Source organism: Lepidochelys kempii, chromosome 3, assembly GCF_965140265.1.
Source record: "Lepidochelys kempii isolate rLepKem1 chromosome 3, rLepKem1.hap2, whole genome shotgun sequence".
In the NCBI taxonomy this organism is placed as follows: Eukaryota; Metazoa; Chordata; order Testudines; family Cheloniidae; genus Lepidochelys; species Lepidochelys kempii.
The window spans coordinates 4,079,815-4,107,226 of record NC_133258.1 but is presented as its reverse complement, the minus strand read 5'-3'; the positions used below and the strand labels follow the sequence as shown (position 1 = coordinate 4,107,226).

The 27,412-nt window shown below is 55.8% G+C and overlaps 2 protein-coding genes across 3 annotated transcripts; one reads left to right on the top strand and one right to left on the bottom strand.

Annotated features, from left to right (window-relative positions):
* Positions 1-2,562: 2,562 nt before the first annotated feature.
* On the top strand, positions 2,563-18,609 carry CLU (clusterin). 2 transcript variants are annotated; one of them, XM_073335515.1, is made up of 9 exons: positions 2,563-2,671; positions 7,960-8,084; positions 10,154-10,302; positions 11,971-12,141; positions 12,676-13,129; positions 15,076-15,189; positions 16,094-16,320; positions 17,256-17,437; positions 18,376-18,609. In XM_073335515.1, exons 2-9 carry the CDS (start codon positions 8,000-8,002, stop codon positions 18,380-18,382), a joined length of 1,389 nt encoding a protein of 462 aa, XP_073191616.1. In that variant the 5' UTR covers positions 2,563-2,671; positions 7,960-7,999; the 3' UTR covers positions 18,383-18,609. The 2 variants fall into 2 exon arrangements, with proteins under 2 accessions (XP_073191616.1, XP_073191618.1); XM_073335517.1 differs by lacking the exons at positions 2,563-2,671; positions 7,960-8,084; positions 10,154-10,302 and adding an exon at positions 11,037-11,609.
* A 2-nt stretch (positions 18,610-18,611) lies between these two features.
* Positions 18,612-26,912, bottom strand: LOC140908436 (uncharacterized). Its single transcript, XM_073335518.1, has 5 exons — positions 26,050-26,912; positions 23,485-23,568; positions 21,860-22,097; positions 20,895-21,101; positions 18,612-20,180 (listed from the first exon to the last, which is right to left on the bottom strand). The coding sequence occupies exons 1-5, from the start codon at positions 26,536-26,538 to the stop codon at positions 19,963-19,965; spliced, it is 1,236 nt and encodes a 411-aa protein (XP_073191619.1). The 5' UTR covers positions 26,539-26,912; the 3' UTR covers positions 18,612-19,962.
* Between the last annotated feature and the right edge of the window lie 500 nt (positions 26,913-27,412).

The following is a 27,412-nucleotide window of genomic DNA, read 5'->3' as shown; positions in this document are numbered from 1 at the left end:
GACAGTGACAAGAGGGACTTTGGAGACAAAGAGTATGAAGTGCCTGGGGAAAGTCTAGCGGGAGGCGAATGGAAATGCAAATTCCCAACTCCAGTTACGCAAAAACTCAGGCTTTGAAGCTACCCCCTGATGAGGGTGATTGTCTGCGGATTACCTGTTCCTAAAGATCAACGGTCCAGGTGATATAAAGAAACAGGCCAAGTGGCCCAACTAATCTGAGTTGAGGCTGTTGCAAACTTGCAGCCACAGCAAAACCCTGTGGTGGGGCTGGAAGGACTGACTCTTCCCAGAGCCCTTGTTGGAATCGGGGTGATCTTTGGTAAGCCCGTTAGCACTTGTGTAGGTTCTTTGAGTCTTTTTACTATGTTCTCTTGGTAATGCTTTCACCTTAAGAATAAAGGCACTTGCTTAGAAAGGGCGGGGTGGTCACTTCTAACTGGGGGCAATTATGCTCTTTATGGCCTCCGAAGAGAGAGCAAAGTGTAGACACTGGGCTGTTTAGGCAGTCTGGCTTGCTGGGGATATCACAGTGTAGGCAGGGAACTGTGCAGCCTGGAAATACCCCAGTCAGGAGGGAGAGAGATGTGGGTCTCCACCAATGTTCCCTCTAATTTTTGACAGGCCGTGCGAGCAAAAAATTTCTTCTGTGCAAATTTTTGATGGGCTGAGTGTGCAAAAATTTTCTTCTGTGCAAACTGTTGTGCTTCTGTGCAAATGTTTGTGTGCGCGGTGTTTCGCCATGTGCACAGGCTTTAGGATCTGTGAGCACGCACATGCACGCAGCTTAACGGGAACAGTGGTCTCCGCCCAAGAGAGGTGCTGGCTAGGAATCAGAAGCCCAACAGGGGGTGCCTATAAGTGTGAAGTACAGATGCAGTTACCCTGAACTGTGACTCAGATTCAAATGTTAAGGCCAGAAGGGACCATCATGATCATCTGGTCTGACCTCCTGCACATGGCAGGCCAGAAAACCTCACCCACCCCCTCCTATAATAGACCCACAACCTCTGGCTGAGTCACTGAAGTCCTCAAATCGTGATGTCAAGACTTCAAGTTACAGAGAATCCAACATTTACATTAATTTAAACCTGCAAATGAGCCCACACGCAGAGGAAAGAAAAAACAAACAAACAATCTCTGCCAACCTGACTCCAAATACAGCGATCAGTTAGACCCTGGGCATGTCTGCAAGCCCCACCAGCCAGATACCTAGGAAAGAATTCTCTGTAGTAACTAAGAGCCCTCCACATACAGTGACCTATCTCTGGCCACTGGGGATATTTGCTACTAGCTGTCGCTGACGGGCCACATGCCGTTGTAAGCCATCTCATCATCCCATCCCCTCCATCAGCTTATCAAGCTGAGTCTTGAAGCCAGTTAGGCTTTTGCCCCCATTGCTCACCTTGGAAGGCTGTTCCAGGACTTCATTCACCTGGGAATGAGCCACCCACCTTCTAAGGGCTGCTGTGCCATTCCGCCCCCAACCTCCCCGCCCCCCATTGTGCCTCTCATTACAGAAGGGCAGGCAGCTGGGAAGGAGGAGCACAACTTATCTGCTAGCCCCCAACGGAGCCAGGATCTGGCTGGACAAGCTGTGAGGAGGGAGACAGGCCTCAGGAGGTGATGCACACAGCAAAGAGACTGGTGGGGGTCCCATTGGGGACCTTATGTGGAGACGGCTGGTGGCCATGGGAGGATGGAGGAGAAGGGAGGAGGCTGTGGGTAGAGAAAGAAGGGAGGAGGAGGGAGAAGAGAAGATGTAGTTGGTAGAGAGAGGCCTGAATGGGTTTGCGGTTAATGGGGGGAGGGAGAGGGCAGGACTCCTGGGTTCTATTTCCAGCCCTACCACTAACTCTGGGCCTTAGTTTTCCCCTTCCCAAAGGGGGACGCTCTTCCTGAGCCGTCTGTCAGGGGGAAAAGGGGGCAGGAGCATCATCCCTGGTAACATATCCCTAGATGGCCAGACAGGCCGGCTCACTGCCTGAGGCCCCAGAGCTAGCCGAAGACAGGGAAGGGGCAGGCAAACCTGAGCTCTGCGGCTCCCACCAGCTCCACCCCCTGCAGGGGGGCAGGATCGGACCCTTTAATCTCTCCTAAGGCACCTGCGGCAGAAGGGGGCAACCTGGGCTCCTAGCGAGGGGCAGGGGGGAAAGGAAAGGGGCAGCGAAGTGCCTGGTGTTTCCCAAACCAGGGTATGGGGCGGGGCTGCAAACAGACCCAGCACCGGTCACTGTCGGGGCCTTGAGCCCCCATGGTCGCTGCTGGCCTGAGTGACCCCCAGGGGGCTGGGCAGGGCCTCAGGGGCACCCAGTGGCTGGAGCAGCCCAAGGCACCAGCCTGGACCGGGGGGACCCAGGCAGGAGCGCATTTACGGCCCTGCCAGAGAGCGGGGCGGCCGGGCGCCCCTCACCGCAGCCTCGCTCCAGCGGCCCCCTTCAGCCGGGGAGCCGCCGGGCCTGCGGCTGGGCAGGGAGGCGGCAGCCCGGCCGTGCGCGGTGCGAGGGCGCCCACTGGCGGCCGCCGCGGCGGGAGGCGGGGGCCGGCGGGGCCCCCTTCCAGGCCGTTCTGCGGGCGTGACTCAGAGCGCGGCGGCGGTGGGAGCCGGGGCTATAAATACGGTGCCCAGCGCCGCAGTCCCCGCTTGCGCAGCGCAGGACGCGGAGCCGCAGAGGTGAGCCCCGCAGGGCTGCGGGGGGCGAGCTCGCGGGGGGCTGGGGCTGGCTGGCTGGGATATTGTTTGACCCCCGCCGCCTTAGTCGCGCAAACTCCGCGGGCCGCCGGCAGCTGCCCGTGCGCCCTGCCGGGGTGAGGGTCTGCGGCCAGGCGTGTGCTCGTCGCAGGGGCGGCCCTCGCCGCTGGGCAAAGCTGCCGCAGGGCACGAAGCTGGCGCTGGGCGCAAGGGCTGGAGCTGGAGGCTGCGGGGAAGGGGCGCTCTCCGCTTCCCCAGCGCCCGGGGCTGTGCGCGCCCTGGGGAGGGCAGAGAGACGGGTGGGGGGGCTCCTGATCCGTCCTGGGTGGGTGGGAGGGGGATGGATCCATGCAGCGATCTCTAGGGAAAGAGGGAGCCGGGTTAGGCTGGCTAGTGGCCCTAGCTCACCCTGCCCGTCTGGGGAGAGGACCTGCACACCCCTTTTGCACCTCAGAGAAGGGATGGGCTTGCAAGGGCTTTCGCTGACCGATTGGTGGGTGTAACTAAGGGCTGTGCACTGCTTGGCCCAATGGGGTGGGGGCATTTAACTGTCTGCCCCCCCCCCCCGCCAGCTCTCAGCAGCATCCCCTGTGTTTCCACCTTCCCTGCAGGTATGTAACCCAGGAGAATTCTTTAATGGTTCTGAATCCTCATGCTTCAAGGCTCCCCTCCTGGCGTCAGGAGGGAATTCCTACATCTTGGCCAGTTCTGGGGCCTCGAGTGGGAATGGGCTGCTCTTGGACATGTCATACTGGGCTACCGGCCCTATGATTTGCCATGTCATGGCCATTTCTAGCTTTTCACTGGCATGTCTTGCTTACGGTGACATGAAAGTGGGGTGCTAATAATCAATGTATGAGAGAGAAGGCCCCCTGAGCGTGAAAGAGTGATACAGTTAGTGGATCTTGGCATTCACGGTTGGTTCTCGTGATCAGACCATTGGCCTGGCAAACCTGGGAACTTGGCCTCTAGGAGTTCCCAGTGCCAGACGCTTCAAAGGAAGGAGAAATTCGCCTGGTGCAATGCAGTGAGCAACAGTGTTGCTGCCAGGGACTATTTTATTGCAGGTCTTGTGATAGTTGCTGTTTTCTTTCAAAACCCCAGGAAGTCACATCCTGGCTTTCTTGTTAAAAAGTAACCTTCCAGCCCTGCTAAGGGCAGAGAAGCTTGAAAATGGGACCTCTGCTCGAGGCCCGGAAGGCCAATTAAAAAAAAAAATCCAGCTTTTGTTTTTAATCTCCAGATTGTTTTAAAACAAAAAGAATCTCTTGGGGCTCTGACTCATAGTATTTAAACATTGGGAAAATTACCATAATGCACCTCACCAGTTGAGCAATGCAGGGTGGGGGGGAGGATAACCACAATGCACCTGGCTAGCTGCCTAGTGTGGGGGTGGGGAATGCATGGATGTTTGGGGGGGGAATTCGTCAAAACCAGGAGTAGTTTCATAGCAGCGCCTGGTTCAGGGAGCCTGCGCTGGTGGGGAGTGGGAGTTCAAGGTAAAGGCACAATGCTCTCCAACCACAACACTGTACAGCTACGCCACTGTCCTTGAAGCAATTGCTCTGTAGGGAGGGGGGCCCCACAGGCCATATTGTTCCCCCTCCTAAACCACATTGAAGAGATTTACGTGGGACCCATGGAATGCCGGGGTAATGCCCAGGGCTGCAGTCAGGTTGTGCTCCGGGCTTCCATCACAAGCGAGATGAGTCTCCAATCTTATCCTAACTCCAACTAGATGCTGGACAACTTTAGATGAAAACAACCCCCCAATTCAGCAGGGTTGTCGATCTCTGTTTCACTCAGGACTGCCGCATCAGAGCTGTGTGTGCGAAGGCTGGGCCTGGAGGAGTAGGGAGGCTGTGGGGTCAGGATTGGGATGGGGGCATCTATGGAGCTGTCTCAGGGAACTGGGGAATAGCAGGGGGCTGTGGGTCAGGATTGGGGGACATCTGCAGCACAGGGGAGTGCAGGCTGGATTAATGGAGTAGCTTCGTTCCTTCACTTCCTACAGCTCTAAATAACCCTGGAGCCCATGGCACTGGACCAGTTCTGATCTCCCTGGCTTGCCTTGTGTTTCTTTCCTTGTCCTCCTGTCCAGTCCCCCCTCCCTGTGAGAGGTGCTACTTTCCAGCTCACCCCCCCCACCCCCCCCGGACTCCTACACTTCCCTCTACCCCCCTCTCCGTTGCCGTGCAGCTCCTGCTGCTCAGCCCCCTCTGGGCCAGCTCTGATCGATCCTGCTGGCTCTGGCCCTGAGGGATCTGGTGTTTCTGGCAAGGTCGTTCAGTATCTTATCACTTCAGTGTCATTCGCTTGGGCTGGGTCCAGCCCCACCGCAGAGCTGGAGCTAAACCCAGTCTGGCTGCCGCCCCACTTCCCCAGTGCTGCTGGCAAATGGGGCCACCTGTGCAGAATCCCGCTTGATGCGGGACTCTGCATTGATTCCTGCTGTCTCCAGGTGTGAAAATCCCCAGTGACCACCCTGTCCCCTATAAAAGCCCCCTATGCCAAAGGCTTAATTCAAAGCAGCCCCCGCTGCCTAGGACTGAAAGGGAAGCCCAGGGAGCAATGAGCATGCAGTGAAGTGCATGCTACCTGCTGATCTGCGAGGCAGTGTCGTTCAGTGGCTACAGCATGGAGCTAGGAGACAGGAGGGTCTGTGTGGCCTGTGCCTTGCTCGACTTCAGTTTCCCCAGCTGTTGCATGGGGATTGTGCTACCAGCCCATCTTTGAGATCTGCTGATCAGAGGTCCTGATCATTAACTTTATTTCTGTTGATCTCCACTCTCCTGGTGTCTGACGCACTTGCCCCCATTGTAACCGGCTGTAGGCGCTATGCTTGAAGGCAAACCTGTCCGGCATCTGGTTCTGACAAACAGGCGAGCTGGGCTCTCGCCAGTGGAGGAAAACCTTTCATGGTCTTTCCTGGCTGGAAAGTGCAGGAAGCTTTGCTCAGCCTCGGGGGCTCCGTGTTTTGTTACGCATCCTCCAGCTGGATTTGGGGTGTGCGAAAGCGAGGGCTGAGCGCTGCTCTGTGCCTGCATCCCGCACGGCTGTAGCGAATGGGAGACAGCAGAGATGGGCCTCTGCTGGTTAGTTTTTTCTCCTCCTTTAGTCTCTAGCTTCCGTCAGGATTCGATGGAGCTGCTCACGAACACTGCGGGCGAGAAATCTGAGGCAGCCTGGCCCCAGACTCCCCCAAGCCCATGCCAATTGCGTTGTGATTCACTAACCTGTTGGAAAGAGTCCCCCCAAGCAGGGCTGGAACTGGTTGTCCTCCAGCTGCTCACAACATTGGTTGGGGGCTCTTATGTAAGATCTTCCGATTGCTGCACAATAGAGATGTTCCCAGACATCAGGTTTTGGCATCTGCTCCCGGACTGAGTTCATGGCTGCAGTAGCTCCCCTGGCCAGAAATTCGTGGGCATTTGGGTCACAGCAGGGACACCAGGGCCTTGTGCTTGTATAAATAAGCAGATACCCCTGGGTGTGGGGGGTTGAGTCATTAGAATGAGTCATAGCTCATTTTTCTCCTGTGGTTTTTTGTTTTGGTTCTCAGGGCAAAGCCTGGCTAAGCCATCGTAATTCTGAGCGACAGCCTGTCTTGCTCATGGTTGGAGCAGTCACTCTTCAGTCCTCCTTTATTCAATCCTCTTGCTTTGAAATCTGTGGGTTCATGCGAATCGGGGACTCCTAGGGTGCAGACCCTCCTCTGCCTGTGGCCAAAGAGCCATCTCCCCTGAGCCGAGAACAGCCCTGCTCCCCCCATGAGCATTACTCCGTGTCCCCGGTCTAGACATCCACCCCAGCAAGTCTTTGATGTGGCTGGGATAGAGTTGGAGCTGGATCCAAATGCCCCAGACCACTGAGCACTCAGAATCCAGATCCTATTTTTCCAGCTTGCTGATATCAAAATCCCTCCCTAAAGGGTCATTAGCAGGATAGAACCTGGGACCTTCAGCACAAAAAACATGGACCGTGATCTAAATGAGTAACTCCATAAGCTGGTAGCAGTAGTTGGCTCTTATCCTCTGTGTGGACCAGCCCTTGAGGTATTGGAGATGCTGAACCAGTGGGTTAAACAGTCACTTCAATACAAGCACTTATCCAGGGTCTGTGCTGGGCATAGCTATGGTGCTAGAGGGATAAACAGGCTGCTGTAATATGTAGCACTTAGGAAAGACCTGATGATTTCATGGTGCTTCCCAAACACCTGTGTGAGGTAACCTCTCTGCCTTCCACTGTAGTGTGGGGATAAGTGACATGCCCATGGCCATGACGGGAGCCTGGGTCAGAGCAGAAGTTAGAGCTTAGTTCTTCCTGGCTCCCAGGCCTCTGGTCAGGCTGGTGGAGTTTGGCTCTCTTGTTAAACCCCAGACAATTTTTAGCCGTGTATCTTGAATGCGTTTCTGTCTCTCGGGCATCTGGGCTGGAGCAGCCTGTTCTAATCATTTAGATGCAGAGCAGGGACTAAAGCTGTCAACGTCCCTAGTCACCGTCCAGTGTTAAACAAGGCTGGGGGTTAGCACCATGGCAAACCTACCTTTTCAAATGGTTTGTAAAACCTATGAAAGATCTAGAAAAGCCGTTGGAGTATTTGAAATGTAAAGTATCGAGTCAGGCTTTTGTTTGAACAACATCCCTTGTTCCTTTTACCTGGAGACCATTTTTAGAAGGAAAAGCCCCCAGTTTGGCCGTCTCTTAGATGGCGTCAAAGATGGCAGGTAGTGGTTGGGACACATCTGGAGGCGGCGATCTCATCTGGGTTGCTCTCTCTGGCCTGTTCTGGCCAGGACATCTCTCAGGGGGAGGCTGAAGAAGGTCCAGGGGAAGGTGGGGCCCCAGTTGGGATGGGGAAGCTTGCTGGAGTAGCCTGTCTGTTTTTATTTTTATTTTTCCCCATTCAGTTATTTTTTTTTCTTCTACAGATCCCAAAAGCGAGTGTTGGGCAGAATAGCCCATCCCCTCGTTATTTTGTCCATGAATTAGGCCTAAACTCTGACATACTTATTTCTGGCTCCAGGTCCTGTGTGTTGTCATGAGCATAATTGCAACACTGTCCTTGAATCAGATCAACTGGCCTTTTTGTTTAGATTCATTCAGTCACTCTGTCTCCTTGTACCTTGTCCTGGCACGATTTGTCCTCCTAGGTTATTGTAACATCCTATGAGTGTTCACAGACTTGTGACCGCTTGAGCTCCTGTTTGGGTAAATATGTAGGCCCTCGGCCTGGGGAGCCTGCCCAAGTTCTCCTCCCTGTCTTTCAGGCCTGCACAGGACCTTGGAGTTTGCTCGGGGGTGAGGAAGATGAGGCTGCTGCTGCTCTCGCTGCTGGGGCTTCTGCTGTCCCGGGAGGAAGGCCAGGCCCTGGTTCCACCCAATGAATTGCAACGTAAGTGGCATTGGTGAGGCTCCGTGCGCCAGGGCGGAAACTCCCCAGGTGGCTGGGGCTGGTGGGATCGGCACATGTGGAGTAATTCAGGACATACAGGACATACAGCGCCACTCAGGTGCAGGGCCAGGCAGGCTGTGTCACGGAGTCCCTGGGCGATGCTCTGGAACTGCTCCCCATGAAGCCAGGCAGGACTCTGGGGCAGTCGCCTTCCTGTGAGCAGCCTGTCTTCAGGACACACAGCTCACCCAGCTTCCACCTTCCTGGGTCTGACCTCGGAGCATTCAGCATCCTCTGCCCCTCCGTGCACTTCCCCCAGCGAGTCCGGGGCTCCTGGGGAAGCCAGAGGGTCCTGCACCCCAACTTCGCAGTCAGACGTGACTCTCAGCCAGCCAGTAAAACAGAGGTTTATTAGACGACAGGAACATGGTCTAACACAGAGCTTGCAGGTGCAGAGAACGGGACCCCTCAGCTGGGTCCATTTTGGGGGCAGTGAGCCAGACAACCATGTCTGCACTTCACTCCATGTCCCAGCCAGCCCCAAACTGAAACTCTCTCCAGCCCCTCCTCCTCTGGGCTTTGTTCCTTTCCTGGGCCAGGTGGTCACCTGATTCCTTTGTTCTCCAACCCTTCAGCTCTCACCTTGCAGGGAGGGAAGGGCCCAGGCCATCAGTTGCCAGGAAAGAGGATGTCGGCCATTCTCTGTGTCCAGACCCCTGCACACACCTGCCCTCTAGGGCTCTGCAATGATCATACACCCTTACCCCACCACCTAGATACTTAAGAACTGCCTAGGGGAAACTGAGGCACCCCCACAATATTCGGAGGAAACATTAAGAACAGACCCACTTCGTCACAGGCTGTTACAGGGATCAGTTTCTCTGATTTGTGCCCCATGCTCCAGCTGACAGGTGCCCCGCCAGCCACTGACCACGGCTGTTACTTGGGCTTTCCTGCTAGGGCTTGCCTTTAGGACCCCCAAAAAGCGGCTCTATTTATCTATGGCGCCCATCACCATTGTACTGATTGCCTGTAAGAGTCAGGGGAGCAGCGTGTGCATGGGGGGTTAAACTGGGGTGTGGGACCCCAGTGTTTATATGGAACGCTCAGGGGAGGGGGCTAGGCTGATGTGGGTTTAGATCTGAAATGTGGCAAACCTCCAGGAGTTTGGCTGAGTTTCTCTTCGGATTAGGCTGGAAAGAACCAGAAACTGGGTGCAAGAGCCCCCAGGAACCAAAACAAAAGATCAGGGATGAACCTGGTCAATTTACTGAGGGCAGTGGTGGATTCACCATCAATGATGTATTTATTTTTTTTATTTTTAAATCAAAACTGGATGTTTTTCTTAAAGCTCTGCTCTAGGAATTGAGGGGTAGTCTCTGGCCTGTGCTGTACAGGAGATCACAATGGTCCCTTCTGGCCTGGGAATCTAGGAATCTGTGGTCCAAACCCCTGAGGCCAGGACCCCAAGCTCTGGGGAAATCTGGATCTGGGCGGTGTGGGTCAGGACCATCTAAACAAACTTCTCCCCCAAGTCCCTGGCATCAGGAGTGTCTTGGGTCCAAGCCAGGTGCTTGCATCATGAGATCATTTCTCCCACAGCTTCCTGCTAGGTAACACCGCACAAGTATCAACTCTTCAGGGTTTGCTAGGTCGGGTCCTGTGGACAACGATGTACCCGAGTAGCAGACCTGAGAGCGGGCTGTTGCGGCTCTGAGAGAGGAGTGGGCTCAGGGGGACTGGGTGGGATCAGTCTTTACTCTAGATCTTTGGCACCAAAATTCAGTTGTTCTTGGCTACCTCCCTCTGGCACGGTCCCAGCCAAATCTAAGCAAGGTTAAAACGGAGCTGGGCAAATAAGAAGTTTGTGTGAAATTTCAGCTGAATTGGATTTGACCCTTTTGGGGGCAAATAGGCTTTGGAGATGCAAATATTTGGGTGGGAAAGATGTTATGTCAAATCTGGGCAGCCATCTTAGAAGAGGTGTCCTCAGCAGAAGGCCATCTTAGCGTAGCTCTCCTGAGGCAATTAACTTAGTCTCCCCTCCCCCCCTCCCCCGCCCCTTTCAGAAATGTCTGTAGCAGGGAGCAAATACATAGACACCCAGATCGAGAATGCCATCAACGGGGTGAAGCAGATGAAAAGCCTCATGGACAAAACCAGCAAAGACCACCAGGAGATCCTGACCACGCTGGAGGAGACCAAGCAGAAGAAAGAGGTGAGCAAGTGGCAGGCAGGGAAACCAATGGGAGAATATCCCTGCAAAGCTTGCCGCTGAATCTCACCACGATTCGGGCCACGGGGGTCCGATGGTTGCATGGAACGTGGCCAAGGATGTTTGGTGAGGTGCCAGCTATGCCCGTTTATACCATCCGTGACTTTAACTGCTAGAGCTCAGAGCTCCTTCGCAGCGGGCAGTCAATACTGACTGACAGGTGCCCCAATGGCAGCACTAAGAGCCTCTCCACACCCGTGACTTTAACTGCTAGAGCTCAGAGCTCCTTCGCAGCGGGCAGCCAGGATTGACTGACAGGTGCCCCAAGAGTTTGCCCCGTGGAGGCGGCACAACTCAACGCTAGGCTCTTAGTACTCTCACCTAATGGCCAGGCTTTAGAGCCAAAACGGCTGAGGTTCTTTAATTGTGTTGGCTGCTTTACAGTAAACCAGAGAAAACAAGTCAGGCTTATGCATAAATGGTTACCAAAATTTATTAAGCTAGATTCTAATCATGTGGTTACAAAATTGCTAGTGCCTACTTATTTAAATGTAGAGATGTTACACACACAAACAAGTTACAAAACTGAAGCCACAATCCCAAAGAAAGAAAACAAAGTATAGAGCTCTATTTCAAAATATGTGTACACTAAAGATAGGAGATCAGGTGTGGGTGCTTCTTACCCTCCTTGCATCTCTCGATTCCAGCGGTGCCAAGCCAGGATCGGTCACTCAATTCCGCGGAAAGACGAATAAGGGACAAGGCGTAGGGACCCTCTTAGCTGCAGAAGCCTTGGGAGGCTGTCACTTATCTGACCAGCAGATAGATAGTGAAAGCACTCAAAAATCATGGTGCTGTAGGTCCCCTACTTATACCTCTGTACTCCTTTATTCTCTTTCTCCTTTCTTATGCCAAATTGAGGCTGGTCTGTCGGGGTGACGCCAGCTTTCGCAAGAGTAGTTTACACTTGCAAAGGAGAGAAACAATAAGTGTCGACGACTGGACATTTCTTTTATCAGGATAAATATTTTCCCAACTAGGATGTTGGTGTGTGTGCATCACGCTATTTAGTAGGGGCTAACAGCCATGTCTGTCACAGGGCCTCTGCCTGCTGTGAGCTTAATCGTTGTATCTGTTCCCAGAGGCACATTGTAGCAGCACACCTGTGCTTTCACAGCTTCAAAGGCTGTGCTGGAATATATGTTAAGTGCCCTGTTCCTGCTTCCTCCTGTGTTTCCAGCAATGCTGGTCTGAGGGGGGGCTGGCTGTCTGGCTACACCACGCTGGAGGAGACCAAGCAGAAGAAAGAGGTGAGCAAGTGGCAGGCAGGGAAACCAATGGGAGAATATCCCTGCAAAGCTTGCCGCTGAATCTCACCACGATTCGGGCCACGGGGGTCCGATGGTTGCATGGAACGTGGCTGCGTCACTTATCCTCTCTGCATTGGGAGCTTGGGGGACAATCTCTAATGAATCCACAGCCCCCCTGAGGTTCCCTGGGTGGTGGTGGTGGGCTTCCCATGCTAGTCAGCAGCAGCTTCCTGGCAAGAGTGGGGCTAGAACTATGATTCTCCTGCACTAAAGACCCAGGCTCCTGCCTCTTGAGCTAAGGGAGAATCCCTGTTAGCTGCCCAGCCCCTCACAGTCGGGGCTTTAACCCATTCACTTCCAGCAAGCCATGCAACTAGCCAAGGAAACGGAGAAGAAGCTGACCGAGAAGCCGGATGTGTGCAATGAGACCATGCTGGCCCTGTGGGAGGAATGTAAGCCTTGCCTGAAGCAGACCTGCATGAGGTTCTATTCCAGGACGTGCAGGAGCGGCTCGGGCCTGGTTGGCCGGCAGGTGAGCGAGCTGTTCAGTCTAGGCCCTTCTCTAGCGCTTGGCATCATGCTGTAGAAGAGCCTGGACCTCTTTCCACCAGGGTGTGGGACACAGTGGAAGATCAGCAGGGCTTGTACGGGAGAGGAGTAGCATGTGAATTAGGTGATGTGGCTGAGGATGGCGCCTTTAGGGCTCCTTGGCACCAGGAGACCCGTGAGCCTGTGCTTTCTTGGTAGACAACCTCAATCGCTCCAACTCTGAGATGGACAGAATGCACTGGGGGGGCTCTAGCCTTGATTATCTCCCGGCCGCTGGAGAGCCAACAGGAGTTAAATGATGGCCATTGTCCACCCCACCTTCCATATGGATGTGGGTCCGCAGCACCTGTTCTCTGTGGTCCATAGCAGTCACTGACTTGGCCCAGTTGAGGCTGGTAGGGAGCAGGTCTCCCTGTGATGCAGCGGTGTGGGCCCCAGCTCTGTGTAGGGTGGGTGGCGGGTGGGTCTGCAGAGGCCTGCCAGCTCACTGCGTCCTGTCCCTGCCTTGCTCTGGTAGCTGGAGGAGTTCCTGAACCGCTCCTCCCCCATCTCCATCTGGGTGAACGGCGAGCGCATCGACTCCCTGCTAGAGGAGGACCAGCAGCAGGGCCGCTGGCTGGAGGACCTGGAGGAGCGCTACAGCATGGTGGAGGACAGTGTGGACGACCTGTTCCAGGAGAGCACGCGGGCCTACGGCCGCATGGCCCCGTTCTTCCGCTCGCCCTTCGCGGGGAGCTCCCGCAGGGCCATGCATGCCCCCTTCCGCTTCCGCTTCCCCTTCGCAAACGCCAGGGTGGTCCGTGACACACACCCCTTCTTCTCCCCACTCCGGCACCATGGCTTCCACCGCCTCTTCGAGCCGCTCTTTGAGATGACCCAGCGCATGTTCGAGGGAGCCCAGAAGGCCATGGAGCAGGACGGCCAGTGGTTCGAAGGCAGCCAGGACCCCCTGCTGGGAGGGTCCACCACAGGTGGGGGATATTCAAGGGCCTAGGGGCAGATCCAGCAGAGCTGGGGGGCGGGGGGGGGTAATGACCAGGGCTGGAGAACCTGCCCCCAGGCACACACTAGTCACCAGGGGCGAGTCCAGAAGGAATTGGGATTCCCTTATCTAGCACTAGCCTTGTGCCAAAGACACTGTTTTAAACAGTGAGTGTGGTTAACCCTTGGAACAACTTATCTAGGGATGGGGGGCAGGGGAGGTTCTCCATCACTGGCCATCTTAAAATCAAGATTGGATATTCTAGTTCAGAGAGGAACTAACTCAGGGCAGTCCTATGGCCTGTGTATACAGGAGGCCAGAGTAGGTGATCAGTGGTTCCTTCTGGCCTTAATCTGTGGGGTCCCCACCCCAAGAAGGCCTCCACTCTGGGGACAAATGGTCTGGTTTGCATAGCTGGCCCCACAGCTGGGCACCTTGGCAGAGCCCAAGGTAGAGCTAGAGGGGAAACTTTTCCATCCAAATGTTTGGGTTCAGCAAAAGGGGGGTGTGTGTGTAGGGGGGGGTTGTTTTTAAGAAAATCAAAAAATGTTGAAATCCTGGAATTTCCCACCACATGGAATGTCTGGTTTCCGCCCAGCTTCAGCTCCGCCCTGAGCAAGCCCCACACTGAGTCGTCCCCCCCCGTGACCCCGTTATATTTTCAGCAATGGTCAGGGCAGACTGCAACAGCAGTCCAAGTCCCATCTGCTGCTCACAAAGGAGGGGGAGCGGTCTCCCACCCCCACACGTGCTCCGATCCCTGGGTTTATTTTGCGAGGCAGCCGCTCTCATGGAATGAACAGGCTGCAGGAGAAGGACACTGGTCCGCTCCCTGCTGAGCAGGGGGGTGGCCTTTCTAGTTCAAATAGCCCCTTGGGGAAACGGCACGAGGCGCCCCCAGATCCCATGACAGAGGTTTGCTCCCGTGAGCTGAGCACAAGGCGGTGAGCGGGGGAGAACGCTGACTTCCGCTCCAGCATGGGGCGAGTCGCTTCATGTCTCTGCCTCATGTTCCCTAGCCATCGAGTGGGTCTGACTCTGACAAATCCATGGGTACCTAGGGCTCAGAGATTGTCTCTAGGCTGCACTCGGGCCACTGGGAAGTTTGCAGCAAAGCTAGACCCTGTAACCTCCCACTCCAGATAACAGCACAGGCCCTGGCCATTTGAGCTAAAGGGGTCGCTCTGTGGGCTCATAGCAGCACAAGGCCTATGACACACAGATGAGCAGCTCTGATTCTGTCCAGTAGAGGGCAGTGCTGGTTGCCTCACCTCCCTTACCCGGGTGGGCAAGACTTGATTAACTAATGTATTAATAGTCTGAGGATGAAAGGTGCCAACAATACCACTGGAATTACTCCAGGAGACAGGAGGTGATGTATTGCCTCCTCTTGGCTTGGCTTGAAAGCAATCACGGAGCATTTTCAAACCCTCTTGTAGAATAAATAAATGTCAGAGCCAGGGAATTATGGCAAAAGCAATCTGAAGCTTATTTACACTCCTAAGTAGGTAATTCACAAGTTCATAAATCATTTGCCAGACTTAATAGGAATAACAGGACAGACTATATAAACCTTCAATTCTTGTGTGGGTGTCTTAAGGATAGCAGTTACTGAAAAGACTCCAGGGTCTGGTTAATTGCTATATTTCCCTGGTTCTGAATGGCTGCAGTATTCTCTGTTTCCCATCCTGAGCTGCTATGCAGAGTTGCTGTGCTCTAAACAGCTGCCACACTCCACCCCAGAAGCAGCTGCATTTTAGTGGGGCAGGAAGGCCTTACTGTCTACATGACTAGTACTTTGTAAACAGCATTGGAGTGCAAGGTGCTGTACGAATGCATGAGAGCTGGTGCATCTGGCAGTGTCAGGCGGTTTTGCCCGTGCTGAGAAGTAAAGCTATACCGCTGTGGTGTCTCCTCCCTCCCACACCCCTTCAGAGACTCTCAACTCCAGCGACAACCGCATGGTGTGCCGGGAAATCCGCCGCAATTCTGCTGGCTGCCTGAAGATGAAGGACAAGTGTGAAAAATGCCAGGAAATTCTGTCTGTAGGTGAGCAAAGGAGACCCAGTATAACCAGGGGCTGGTAACTGCCTGTAGCTTCATAGATAAACACACCACAGGGGGAGTAGAACCTGCTTCCTCTAGTTCCATCCCTGCCTGGTCAGCACCTTTCACTGGCTCTGGGGCGTCTCACCCCTCTTGGGTGAGATAAATGGGCTCTTCTCCAGATGCGATTTCCCCCCCCCCCCCCCATGTATTTTGTGTTTCTAGATTGGGCAGGTTGGGTGCAGAATATTGCAGATTTCAGTACCGATCCAATATCTTAGACGCCGATGTGTAACCAGCATTTAGGCCCCCACAGATCCAGCACCAGGTTCTCAGTGGTGTAAACTGGCACAGCTGGAGCAGAGTCACACCAATCGACACCTCCTCAGAGCTGCCGTAGACCTCGGTCACCAGCCCACATGTAACATGGAGGGGAACGGGAGGGGAGGCCTTCTGCACCAGACCCCCCAGGCCTCAATCAACCGAGCAGCCGGTGGTTCTGAGCGCCAAGTGGCAGCTGGCCGGCTCCAGGTTTGGTGATGGGGTGCAAGTGGACTCAGGTGCTGTTAACCTCCCTGCCCTGCATTAGCCAGCAGGGGAGCCAGGCTGGAGGGCCTGGTGCTGTTAGGGGAGATGCGATCGTGTCCTAACACGTCAGCGGCGCTGGTCGGTTGGCTTGGCTGGTGGAGTAACCAAGGGCCGACAAAGCCATGGAGCCAGAGTCCCGCACTGATCCCTTGGCGGGGGTCTCGACAGGGTTTAGACCCACTGTCAGGGCAGTAGGCAGGGAGCCAGGTGTCCTGCTGCCCTCCTGCTTTCAGGGATCCTGGCAAGTCTGTCTTTGACCCCTTCTTGTGTCTGTAATGCCCTCTTCTCCCCTGCCGCCCCCCCCCCCCCCGGGTTGAAGACTGCTCCCAGACGGACCCAGCCCAGGGCCAGCTGCGGGAGCAGTTTGAGGACGCCCTGCGCCTGGCGGAGCGCTTCACCCGCAAGTATGACGAGCTGCTGAGGACCTTCCAGGAGGAGATGCTCAACACCTCCAGCCTCCTGGACCAGCTCAACAAGCAGTTCGGCTGGGTGTCCCGCCTGGCCAACCTCACCCAGAACGGCGACGGCATGCTGCAGGTCACCACGGTGGGTCCCCGCTGCCCTTCCTGCGCTGCTTGGGGGGGCCCTTGGAAGGGGTGGGGGGGTGCCATGGGCTGCTAAGATCAGTGGACAGCATGGGAACCATAGATTTCCCTCCCCTGTCCTGTCCCCCCCTCTGGCCCATGGGGCACTCCCTGTGGTCTCCAGAGAACTGGTGGGTATGTGACCCTCCCTCTTCACCACAAAGAGCCTGGACTGGAGGCAGCTGACTGCAAGGAGGGACCAGCTGAGGGGCAGAGCAGGGGACTAGGGGGCATGGAGGAGCAGGGTGGCCCATTGGAGCCTGGCATTGGGTGCTACCTGGTTGGCACCAGCTGGTGCCGCCCAAATGAATGAGGCATCAAGGCCAGTTGGGAAACCAACCTTTCCGAGGGGCTCTACGCTGCCAGGACTGGCCCATTCCCCATGGCCCCCTCCCCAGCTATATCCCCCCCACCCCGGGGATCCTGCATCACGCTGCCTGTGTGACCAGCTGGGTGTGGTGCTCCTGAGTTCGGCTCAGCTGCAAGCGCTGGCTCCCATGGCCCCCTGTCCCCTCCCCTGAATAGCAGAGAGCTGGGAAGAGGCAAAGTGGGTCAGGAGTGGGATGCATATAATCAGGCAGCTGTCTCCAGGGCAAAAGTGCTTCTCTCCCCAGACAGCCTGACACAAGCCTTTGAGCTGTACAGGGCCAGCTGCGGGCAGGGCCACGCGGGGCTGCTGCCACTGGCATCTGCCCATGCTTCAGGGGCCCCAGGCTGGACTAGAAGCAGGGGGGCTGCGGGTCAGCAGTGAGGGGTCCCGGTGGATCTGAGGGCTGGACTGGCAGGGACAGGATTGAAGGGCACCAGCGGAGCTCTCCACTTTCCCCCGTCCCCTAGTGCTGGATGCCTAAAGCCCTGGGCCTGTGCTAACAGGCTCCTTCCCGCTTCCTCTCCTAGGTGCTTTCCAAGACCCCCAACCGCAAGGATTCCCCCAGGCCTTCTGACACCCAGGTGACCGTGCAGCTCTTCGACTCGGATCCGCTGTCCCTGACGGTGCCGGGCGAGATCCCCTGGGACGACCCCAAGTTCATGGAGGTGGTAGCGGACGAGGCTCTGAAGCACTACAAGCAGAATGCCATGTGAGTTCGCAGCCCCGGCACGTAGGCTCCCAGCCCGGAGCAGCTGCTGAGCTCAGCCGAGAGCAGAAAAGCCTTGCTTAGGCCAGAGTGCTCTGGGGTGTTAGCTCGTCAGGGCTCATAAGCTAAGTAGGGTCAGGCCAGGTCAGACTTCCCCTCCCCTTAAAATCCTTCCCCCAGTCTCAACCGCGATAAGCGGCTGCTTCTCTCATTCCCATCCTATGTTGTATAGTACTGCTGTGTTCCACTCCAGAAATGGCTGCATTTCAGTGGTGGGTGGGCAGAGGTTTGCAACCGTGAGCGTCATAAATGACCTTGGGATGGAAAGGGCCAGAGAAATGACCAGTCACCATCAAAAGGAACCCTGCTCCAACCTCTCCAAACCCCCATCACTCATTTGTACTGGGCTGCGTTATATGATTTGTATTCTAGCAACACACTGTTAGGTGCTGCACAAACCCACGAAGACCATCCCTGCCCTAAAGAGCTCATGCTCTAAACAGACAAGACCGACAAAAGATGGAGGGGGAAGGCAGGAAATAGTCTCTGCTTTGCAGCTGGGTATACTGAGGCAGACTCCATGACTTGCCCATAGAATCAAGGGACCTTGAGAGGTCTGGTCCAGTCCCCTGCACTCATGGCAGGACTAAGCTTTATCAGACCATCCCTGACAGGTGTCTGTCCAACCTGCTCTTAAAACCCCCCAATGACAGATTCTAGAATTTATTCCTGGGCAATTTATTCCAGTGCTTAGCTACAAAGCCTGCAGCAGAACTGGGAGCTGAGCCCCAGACTAGGCCTTTAGCACCAGGCCAACTCTTCTCTGAGGAGGATCTGATTTCCTTAACCCTCTCCTGGCCCCCTGCCACCCTACACCCCACTCCGCCACCCCATAACCTGTGCTGTGCTAAACTCAATGCACCATCTCTTCTTTCCAACAGTGAGTGACACCGTCGTCTGCCCTGATCTTCAGTCTCGTCTTCGGAAGAGATAAGCCATAGCCTTCAGCAATGCCCTTCTCCATGCTGCATAGACCCCCTAGAGCTGCGGAGGAGCCCTCGGCCTGGCACGCAGCCCTGATTCGCGCTCTGCACTAGTAGGTTAAACACTGTACTTTGCTGCTGGGTTGTAGGGACCCAAAACGAGAAATAAAATTTTAGATCTGACACGGAGAACCTGCCTGGCTTGGTGTAGTTTATTGGCTTGGCCTCTGCGACCAAAAAGGCACAAGAAGCAGGGGGGTGAGGGAAATGCGGTGGCTCTTTAGTGGCTGAAGGAGGGCGCAGGTGAGGTGGGCTTTAGAGGGCATTCCAACCCACTGGTCCAGATCAGTGTAGTCATTATTCCACCATATGACCCATGCTCTCAGCCCAGATCTACCACACCTTCCACGTGCAGCACTCCCTGGAGGTGGGTCGCAGGCAGGAACCCAGCACGGGGCTTGTGCATTTGAAAAGCACAAGCCTGCAGCTAACGGTGCAGCTCCACCAACCGCAGGCAGCAGCCTCAGACGTGGGCCCTAGCCTCTACGGCCAAGCTAGGAGCCCCACTGTGGCACAAAGGAGAAGCCCTCAGGTAGCATATTCATGGGTGCCATAGCAGCCCTGCTGCCAGGGCAGGGGGGGATGTGCAGAGTGCTGGTTAGGACAGCTCTCTAAAATGCCCCACCCTTAACCACATGAACAGCCCCTGGGGCTGGCTCCAGCCAGGGGCTGTCAACCCACAAGTGGAAAATCAAAGAACTATCCACATCCACCCCAAGCTGCAGCCAATCTGGCCCTACAACACCCTTTCCCCCAGCCCGTTGGGGCCCAGGCAGCTAGCTCAGGTTGGAGTTTGAAATACCAGGAAGGGCCCATGGGCAAGAACAGGCCAAGAGAGAACCTTGGCCAGAGCACAACGCTCATTAGGTGGGCCGCAGAGCCTCCCTTGGTCGCCTCCTGCAGCCAGTGGACACTCTGGCCCTGACTGCGCTGGGAGGGACGTGTGCCCAGTGCCGGCGAGACAGCTGGTCCCAGAGTCCAGCCCAAAGCGCTTCCACGCTCACCAGGCCCCAGCCCAGAACCCAAGAGAGCCAGAGCTTGTCTCATCACACTGCTCGCATGAGATCCCTGCAGGGACTGATCCATGTTCACAGGGGGCTAGGGGCAGCTTGAGGGGGTGAGCAAATTGGGGGACATGCCCAGACAACACCCATAGCACAGGGAGGGGGCTAGCTGTGTAACGTGGCAGGCTCTAATACATCTGCACAGCTCTGAGGCCAAGCGTGATGTGGGAGGGGATGGACTGACCCAAGGGTAGTTGGGGGGCAAAGGTTTGTAGGAACAGTGCCAGGCCATAGAAGGGCATTCCCCCAGGTAACAGTCCACTATGCTCCAGTGCTGGCCTGGCCCAGGCAGGGGTGGGGGTCCCCCAAGCCATCCCCACTAGGACTTGTCAGGGCAGCGCAGTCACCAGGGCTTAGCCCAGCCCCACAGGCACTCCACACTGCAGCTCGCAGATCCTGGTGCCCCCTCGGGGGGTGCCCCCTACTGACCACCCATGGCCAGTTGCTGGAGGGCGGCAGCCACAGAGGCGACGGCGGCGGTGTTGGCCTGGCAGTGGTAGAAGCCGGAATGGGTGGAGAAGCAGCCGTCCACGGTGTGCAGGAGGCCCGGGTGCTGGGCCTCCCGCTTGCTGCTGGCATAGAGCTCGGCCCGCTCCTTGGGCTGGAGATGCAGCACCACCAGGATCGTCTTCCTCGCCGCTGGGCCGCAGAGGAGAGAACAGGAGTGAGGGGCAGATTAAGGTTTCCTGGGGCCTTAGGACGCAGCAAGTAGGAGGGAGAAGTCCTTCCCCACCCCTTCCGCCTGTGACCCCACCCTCATTCCACCCCTTCTGCCTGCAGCCCCTTCCCCAGGCCTGCCCCCATTCCATGCAGGGTCCCCTGCAGCCACAAGACCAGAGAATCTCCATCCCTGCACCACAGCCCCAGGCCACAGTGGGGGTCTGGGTGATGAGGCTTCCCCTGACTCTGCCCAGTGCTTTGGAGCACTGGGGCTTCTGGTGGGGGCCTCCTCCACCCAGCAGCTGTGGCCACCGGAGGGGGCTTCCCCCAACCCCGTCTGGCAGCTGCTGCTGCAGAGTCGGGTCAGGGTGTGGGGACTTTCCCAGCCCTGGCAGCCAGGGCTCCAGGCGTCTGCCAGGAGCAGTGAATTTTTTCCAGAGGCCCCCAGGCACGGGCCCGGGGGCTAATCTGCCACTGTAAGTTAGGGGGCAGAGCACAAAGGGGAGGGCAGGGTCAAGGAGCGATGGCTGGGGTGGGGATTGAGGTGCACCAGCCAGGCCAGTCCCTGGCCATTCAATGCCTGCACCAGGGTCCACCTGTTTAATGGGCTCTGCTCTTAGTCACCTAGTTTAAGGGAAGTGGGGGGTGACTGCTGGAGAACGGCTCAGCCCATGCAGGGGAAAGGCTACTCACCGGAGATCCCCTCCAGGGCATTGCTGATGTCTGTGCCCAAGCGGGACGAGATGGGGCAGAAAAGCAGCAGCGGGCAGCTGGAGTGCAGCTCGTACTCCCCTGCCTGCAGGGAGATGCCCTGGGCCGCAAGGAGCTGAGCCACCTGGTCCAAGAACTGCCTCTCGCAGCCAGCCGTCTTACCACTCGTGCAGACCTGCAGGGGCAAGGCTGGCAAGGACCAGGGTGGGTTAGAGACCAGTCTCCCCTCGGTCCTTGGCTCAGCCAGCTCCAATGAGAGCTAGCGGGATGGAGCGGCAGGGCCGTGTGCCCAGCTGTACGCTAGGCCCAGCTCTGTTCCTGTGCAGGGCAGTCTGCCCCCAGTGGCTGCAAACCCAAAGGGGTATAAGCCCTAACCCTACTATGGGTAAGGGCAAATCCCTGATGCCACAGAAGACTGGTACTCAAGGGGGCTGGAGGAGCCTGTCTCTTTTAACCCTGCCAAATTGATCCAGCTGTTCTCAAGTATCAATTTGGTTCAGGGGGGAAAGCTGGGGCTCTGGTATGAGTTTGCTGGCCCTCGTTCCCCCACTTATCCAGCAGCGCTAGCTCCCCCCGCCCACCTCCCCATACGCACCCAGCAGTGCCAACCCCCCAACCCCCCCCCCACACCCAGCAGTGCCAATTCTCCTCTGCAGCTCCTGCAGCCTCAATCCCATAGGATTGTGGGTAAAGACGGTCATGGGGGGAAGAGGGGCTGCAGGAGGGTCTTTCAGCTGTTTCAGGGGCCGCAGTTCAATCAGGGTGGAACACTGCTGCCCGAATCAATCGAGGCGACCCCAGCCCCACTGCTCCCTCGGCTTGCCTGGCTTTAGGTCTCTGGTCCCTGCTCCTCCCAGGGGAAAGGAACCCCCATTCCAGCCCTACCCAGGCTCCCCGATGTTAACCCGGTCAGGCGAAATGCCTGCCCACGGCATGCCAGTGCCTACCTGTGCTCCGGGTGGCCAGGGAAGGCGATGTCTGGGAGGTCCAGGGGGACGATGCCCAGCAAGCTGGAGGCTGGCTGGCTGGTTTCAGGGGTGGTGGGGCTGCCAACCTGCCCTTCAACTCCTCCACCTCCCGCCGTAGTCTCTGGTTCTCAACGAGCACGCGGCTGGCGATTCTGACGGGCGCGTCTAGTGCCTGCAGGAATTCCAGTGTCTCGGGGTCCGAGGAGCCTTTCAGAGCCTGCGGGGAGTGGAAGGGGCTCAGTGCTATTCAACATCCCAGCACAGGGGACAGGCACCAGCCAGGGAGACGGTGCAAGATCCCGGTCTCACCAGGGACCAGGACTCCTGGGTTCTCTCCCTGACTCGCTGCGTGACCTTGGGCAAGTCACTCAGGCAGGCCCAGATCCTCCAAAGCGTTTAGGCGCCTAACTCCCAGTGCTGCGGTGTCTCTGTGCCTCAGTTTCCCCAGCTGTACAATGTGGATAATAGCACATCCCAGTCGCTGGGTGTTGTGAGGATAAATACATCAAACCCTGTGAGGAGCTCAGGCAGATGGAGCCTGGGAGGCAGCTGGTACTGTCTAAACCCAGAGAGGGCCATGGGTCAACCAACGTGACAAAGGAGCAGCTGAGGGCTGCCCTACAGACGGGTTTTGTACCAGTAGAACTATGGGGGACAGAAAGCTGATTCTTTACTGAGTCATGCTGATCAAAGCCCCAGTGTGGACACAGTTAACCGGGATAGAGGTGCCAGATATCAGGAGAGCTTAGTCCCTGGGATTTTTAAGTCAAGGTCAGTCAAACACCCGTCAGGGCTGGTCCAGACAACACTTAGTCCTGCCTCAGTGCAGAGGACTGGACTAGACGATCTGTCGAGGGCCTTTCCAGCCCTACGTTTCTAGGAGCCTCCGTGTTTCGCAAAGCAATGCTCCAGTCCAAACAGGAATTCATCCGAGGAAGTCCTGCAGCCTGCGGTAGGACAGACTAGATGACCACAGTGGTCCCTTCTGGCCTTGGAACCTACGAACCCCCTTCTTGAACAGAGCTAGCTATACCCATATAAGCACCTTTATTCAGTCCTGGCATAACTGTGTCCACACTAGGGGGCGTTGTACCACTCGAACCCGGAGTAGCTAATGCGGTACGACTCCTATATGCTGCAGACAAGGCATGAGATGCAGAAACGCTTCCTGAGCCGAGCGTCCCAAGCGCAGGGAAGCAGGAGAAAGAGATCCCACAAGTCGTCGGGAATCGTCAGCCAGCGATGAGGAAAGAAATGGGATCTCACTCTACCCAGCAACCTGGTCCTTCGATCGCCAGCTCTTTGGGGTAGGGACCGCCGTTTTGTACAGCACCCAGCACCATCCTGGACCAGGACTGGGGTGCCAGGCTCTATCATATTAGAAATAAACGATAGATGTATTTACTAGTTATTACTCGTCCTTGTCGGTAGATCAGTGACAAATGGATGCAGGATCGAGCCCCAGAGACAGCGTGTAGCTTTACCCTGGGTGTCTCTTACTCTGAGAGGTACACAGTAGTTTGTCTCTAATATGAGCCGTCGTGTGTAGATTTGATCATGTTGACAAAGTCTCAGTGAATCTGAATGGTCAGAAAGTCCCTCACCTCCAGCTGAGCCTGCAGCCTCTCCACTGTCTTCCGGAGCTCTTGTGCTGGTCCAGTTGCTCCCCGGGCTCTGTTAGCACCGAGCTGAAAGACAAAGAGACAATCGAACAATAGCAATAATGCCCAGTGTTTTGGCCTGGTTTCAATCTCTTTGTCCTTTGCCATCACTTGAGTTTCAGGGGACATCAGAGGATCGCTTCAAATCAAGGGCTCAATCAACCCACAGGTTCTGGAACTAGGGGTGCTGGGGGGCTGCCGCAACCCCTGGCTTGAAGCGGCTTCGATCATATCCAGGGTTTACAGTTTGGTTCAATGGCTCTCAGCCCCACCACGATACAAACTGTTCAGCACCAGTGAATCAAACTGTGGAACAGTCTCCCACTGGGCATATATCTGAACTACCCACAGCCCTGGAACACAGCTGCAGTGACGGGGGGTGGGGAGTGGGGGGGGGCGCTGTGTGCAAGAGGGACCTAAAGTGCCTTTTCTGTCTCTATCTTTTGTGAGTATCAACTGCTTAAGGAACAGGGCTGGGAGTCAGGCCTCCTGGGTCCTATTCCTGGTTCTACCACTGGTGGACAGCCCTTCTTTCTGCCTCAGTTTCCCCATCTATAACAGGGGACTATGGTACTTCCCTTCCCTCCTGGCAATCCTCAGTGAATTCACATGCCTAAACATGCAGCTAAGCCAAAAATTGGGGGAGTGGTAAATAACGAAGAGGACAGGCGCAAGCAAACAATATGCAGTTTAATAGGGCTCAGTGTAAAGGTATACATTTGGAAACAAAGAATGCAGGTCACAGTTATAGGCTGGGGAATTCTATCCTAGGAAGCAGCGACTCTGACAAAGATCTGGGGCTCGTGGTGGATACTTGGCTCAACATGAACTCCCAGTGTGATCCTGTGACCAAACTAACACGGCTCTTACTCTGAAAAGAGGTAATGTGATCCTGGGATGTATAAATGGGGAATCTCTAGCAGGAGCAGAGAGGTTATTCGACCTCTGTATTTGGCCCTGGTGCAACCGCTGCTGGAATCCTGTGTCCAGTGCTGGTGCCCACAATTCAAGAAGGATGTTGATAAATTGGAGAGGGGTCAGAGAAGAGCCATGAGAACGATTAAAGGATTAGAAACCTGCCTTCTAGTGACAGACACAAAGAGCCGAATCCATTTAGCTTAGCAAAGAAAACATAAGAACAGCCACGCTGGGTCAGACCAAGGGTCCATCGAGCCCAGTATCCGGTCTTCCAACAGTGGCCAATGCCAGGTGCTTCAGAGGGAATGAACAGAACAGGGAATCATCAAGTGATCCATCCCCTGTCGCCCATTCCTAACTTCTGGCAAACAGAGGCTAGGGACACCATCCCTGCCCATCCTGCCTAATAGCCATTGATGGACCTACCCTCCATGCATTTATCTAGTTCTTTTTTGACCCCTGTTATAGTCTTGGCCTTCACAACATCCTTTGGCAAGGAGTTCCACAGGCTGACTATGCGTTGTGTGAAGAAATACTTCCTTTTGTTTGTTTTCAACCTGCTGCCTGTTAATTTCATTGGGTGGCCCCGAGTTCTTGTGTAATAAGGAGTAAATAATTACTTATTTTCTTTCTTCACACCAGTCATGATTTTACAGATCTCTATCATATCTCCCCTTAGTTGTCTCTTTTCCAAGCTGAAAAGTCCCAGTTTTATTAATCTCTCCTCATCTGGAAGCTGTTCCATACCCTTAATCCTTTTTGCTTCCCTTTTCTGTACCCTTTCCAATTCCAATGTATCTTTTGTGAGATGGGGTGACTTGATCTCAGTCTATAAGTATCTACATTGGGAACAAATGTTTACTAATGGGCTCTTCAATCCAGCAGAGAAAGGTCTAACATGATCCAATGCCTGGAAATTGAAACTAGACAAATTCGCACTGGAAATAAGACATCAGTTTTTAATGGTAAGAGTAATAGCAACCATTTCCCAAGGGTTGTGGCCGACTCTCCATCACTGCCAATGTTTAAATCAAGATTGGATGTTTTCCTAAAAGCTCTGCTCTGGGAATTAATTATTCTGGGGCAGTTCTGTGGCCTGTGCCATAGAGGGGGTCAGAGCAGATCATCACAGCGGTCCCTTCCTGGGCTTTGAGATTCCTGGATGTCAAGGGAATTAGGCTCAAATCCTCAAAGGCATTTAGGCTCCTCCCTTCCATCAAAAATCAACAGAAGGGAGGAGCCTAAATATCTTCCAGGATCTGGGCCTTAGTATCGAAACTTGGCTATTTTTTTAAAGTCCTAGTTAACTAGGGAGAAAGGCAGGGAGGGGGGAGCCCATTCTAGAGTTATTCCTGTCCCCCAGCTCATACCCGGCACCTCTCAAATAACAGCCCCCCCCCCCCCCCAGTTGCTATTGCTCGGGCTGTCGCCCCAGGGCTGCACCCAAAGCATCTTCCAGCGCCGCTGGCCTAGGCTGGCCCCCTAACTGTGCCTTCCCAGCCCGCCCTGCAATGCACCCAGCTCTGGGGTGGAGCGCCGCCGCAGCCCCACAACCAGGGCCTGAGGCAGGGCCGCACTGGGCGTCCTCACCTGGGGCATCGGGGTGTCCGGCTCCCCGTCCGGCCGGTCCCTGCGGCTGGACGCCTCGGGGCCCTTCGCAAATACGGAGAGGAGCCAGGCCATCAGGACGGGTCCCCTCCACTCGGCGGGGCTGGGGTCAGCGCCTCCCCCCGGCGCCGCAGAGCCGAGCTCCGGCCCGCTCCCGGGCTCGGCTCCTGCGCGCTGGCCAGGCTCGGGGCTCGCCCCGCCGCCGGGAGACTCCCCTGCGCCCGCCTGCCCCTCCGTGCGGCTGCAGCGCGCCCCTTGGCCGCTCTCGGCCATTTCCTGCCAGGCGAAAGCGAAAGCAGCCCGGCCCGGGAGCCGGCGCGCCCAGCCCCGCTCCGCGCAGCCCGCCGGCTCCTCCCGCGGCCGGGGATTTCCGCCCCCCTGCGCCCTGCAAACTCCCCGGTGCAAAGCCTCAGCTGGACACAAGCAGGCGCCCGGAGGCGTGGTTGACTCTGAGCTTCCGCCCTGTGACATTAACCCTTGTGGCCTTTAGCAGGCGATGATGCTTTAGCTTCTTGTTATGTCACCATGGAGCTCTTCACACCCCCCTCCCCCCGCATAGTTAACCTGTGGAACTCATTGCCAGGGGACGTTGCGAAGGCCAAAAGTATAACGGGCTTTTTGCGAATACAGACTAACACGGCTGTTACTCTGAACAGTTTCCACGGTATGCATCTGATGAAGTGAGCTGTAGCTCACGAAAGCTCATGCTCTAATAAATTAGTTAGTCTCTAAGGTGGCACAAGTACTCCTTTTCTTTCGGCTTCAGAAAAGAACTAGAGAAGTTCCTGGAGGACAGGTCCAGCAATGGCTGTTAGCCAAGACGGTCAGAGACGCAACCCCCTGCTCTGGGTGTCCCTAGCCTCTGACTGTGAGAAGCTGGGCTGGACGACAGAGGGTGGATCATTTGAAATTGCCCTGTTCTGTTCATTCCCTCTGAAACATCTTCGGGCACCGGCCACTGGCAGAAGACTGGGCTAGATGGATATTGGACTGACCCTATATGGCCATTATGTTCAGAACTGGGGAAGGTACCCAGATCTTAACACCCTAACCCTCAATTGTCCACTTAATTTTGTTTTCTCCTACAGCAGGGGTTCTCATCCTTTTGGGTCTGAGACCCTCCCAACATGCTATGAAAACTCCAGGACCCAGTGAGGGCTCCTGGCTTCAGCTACGGAGCGGGCGGGGGTCTCAGGGCTTTAGCCCTGCATGACTGGAGGCTCAGGGCTTCAGCTGCTGACCGTAGGGGGGCACCTCCAGGTTTCCTCCTTGCAGGGCACCAGGGCTCTGAGCTCCCCAGCTTTAGCCCCTTGAGGCACGGAGGCTCAGAGCTTCTGCCCCTTGA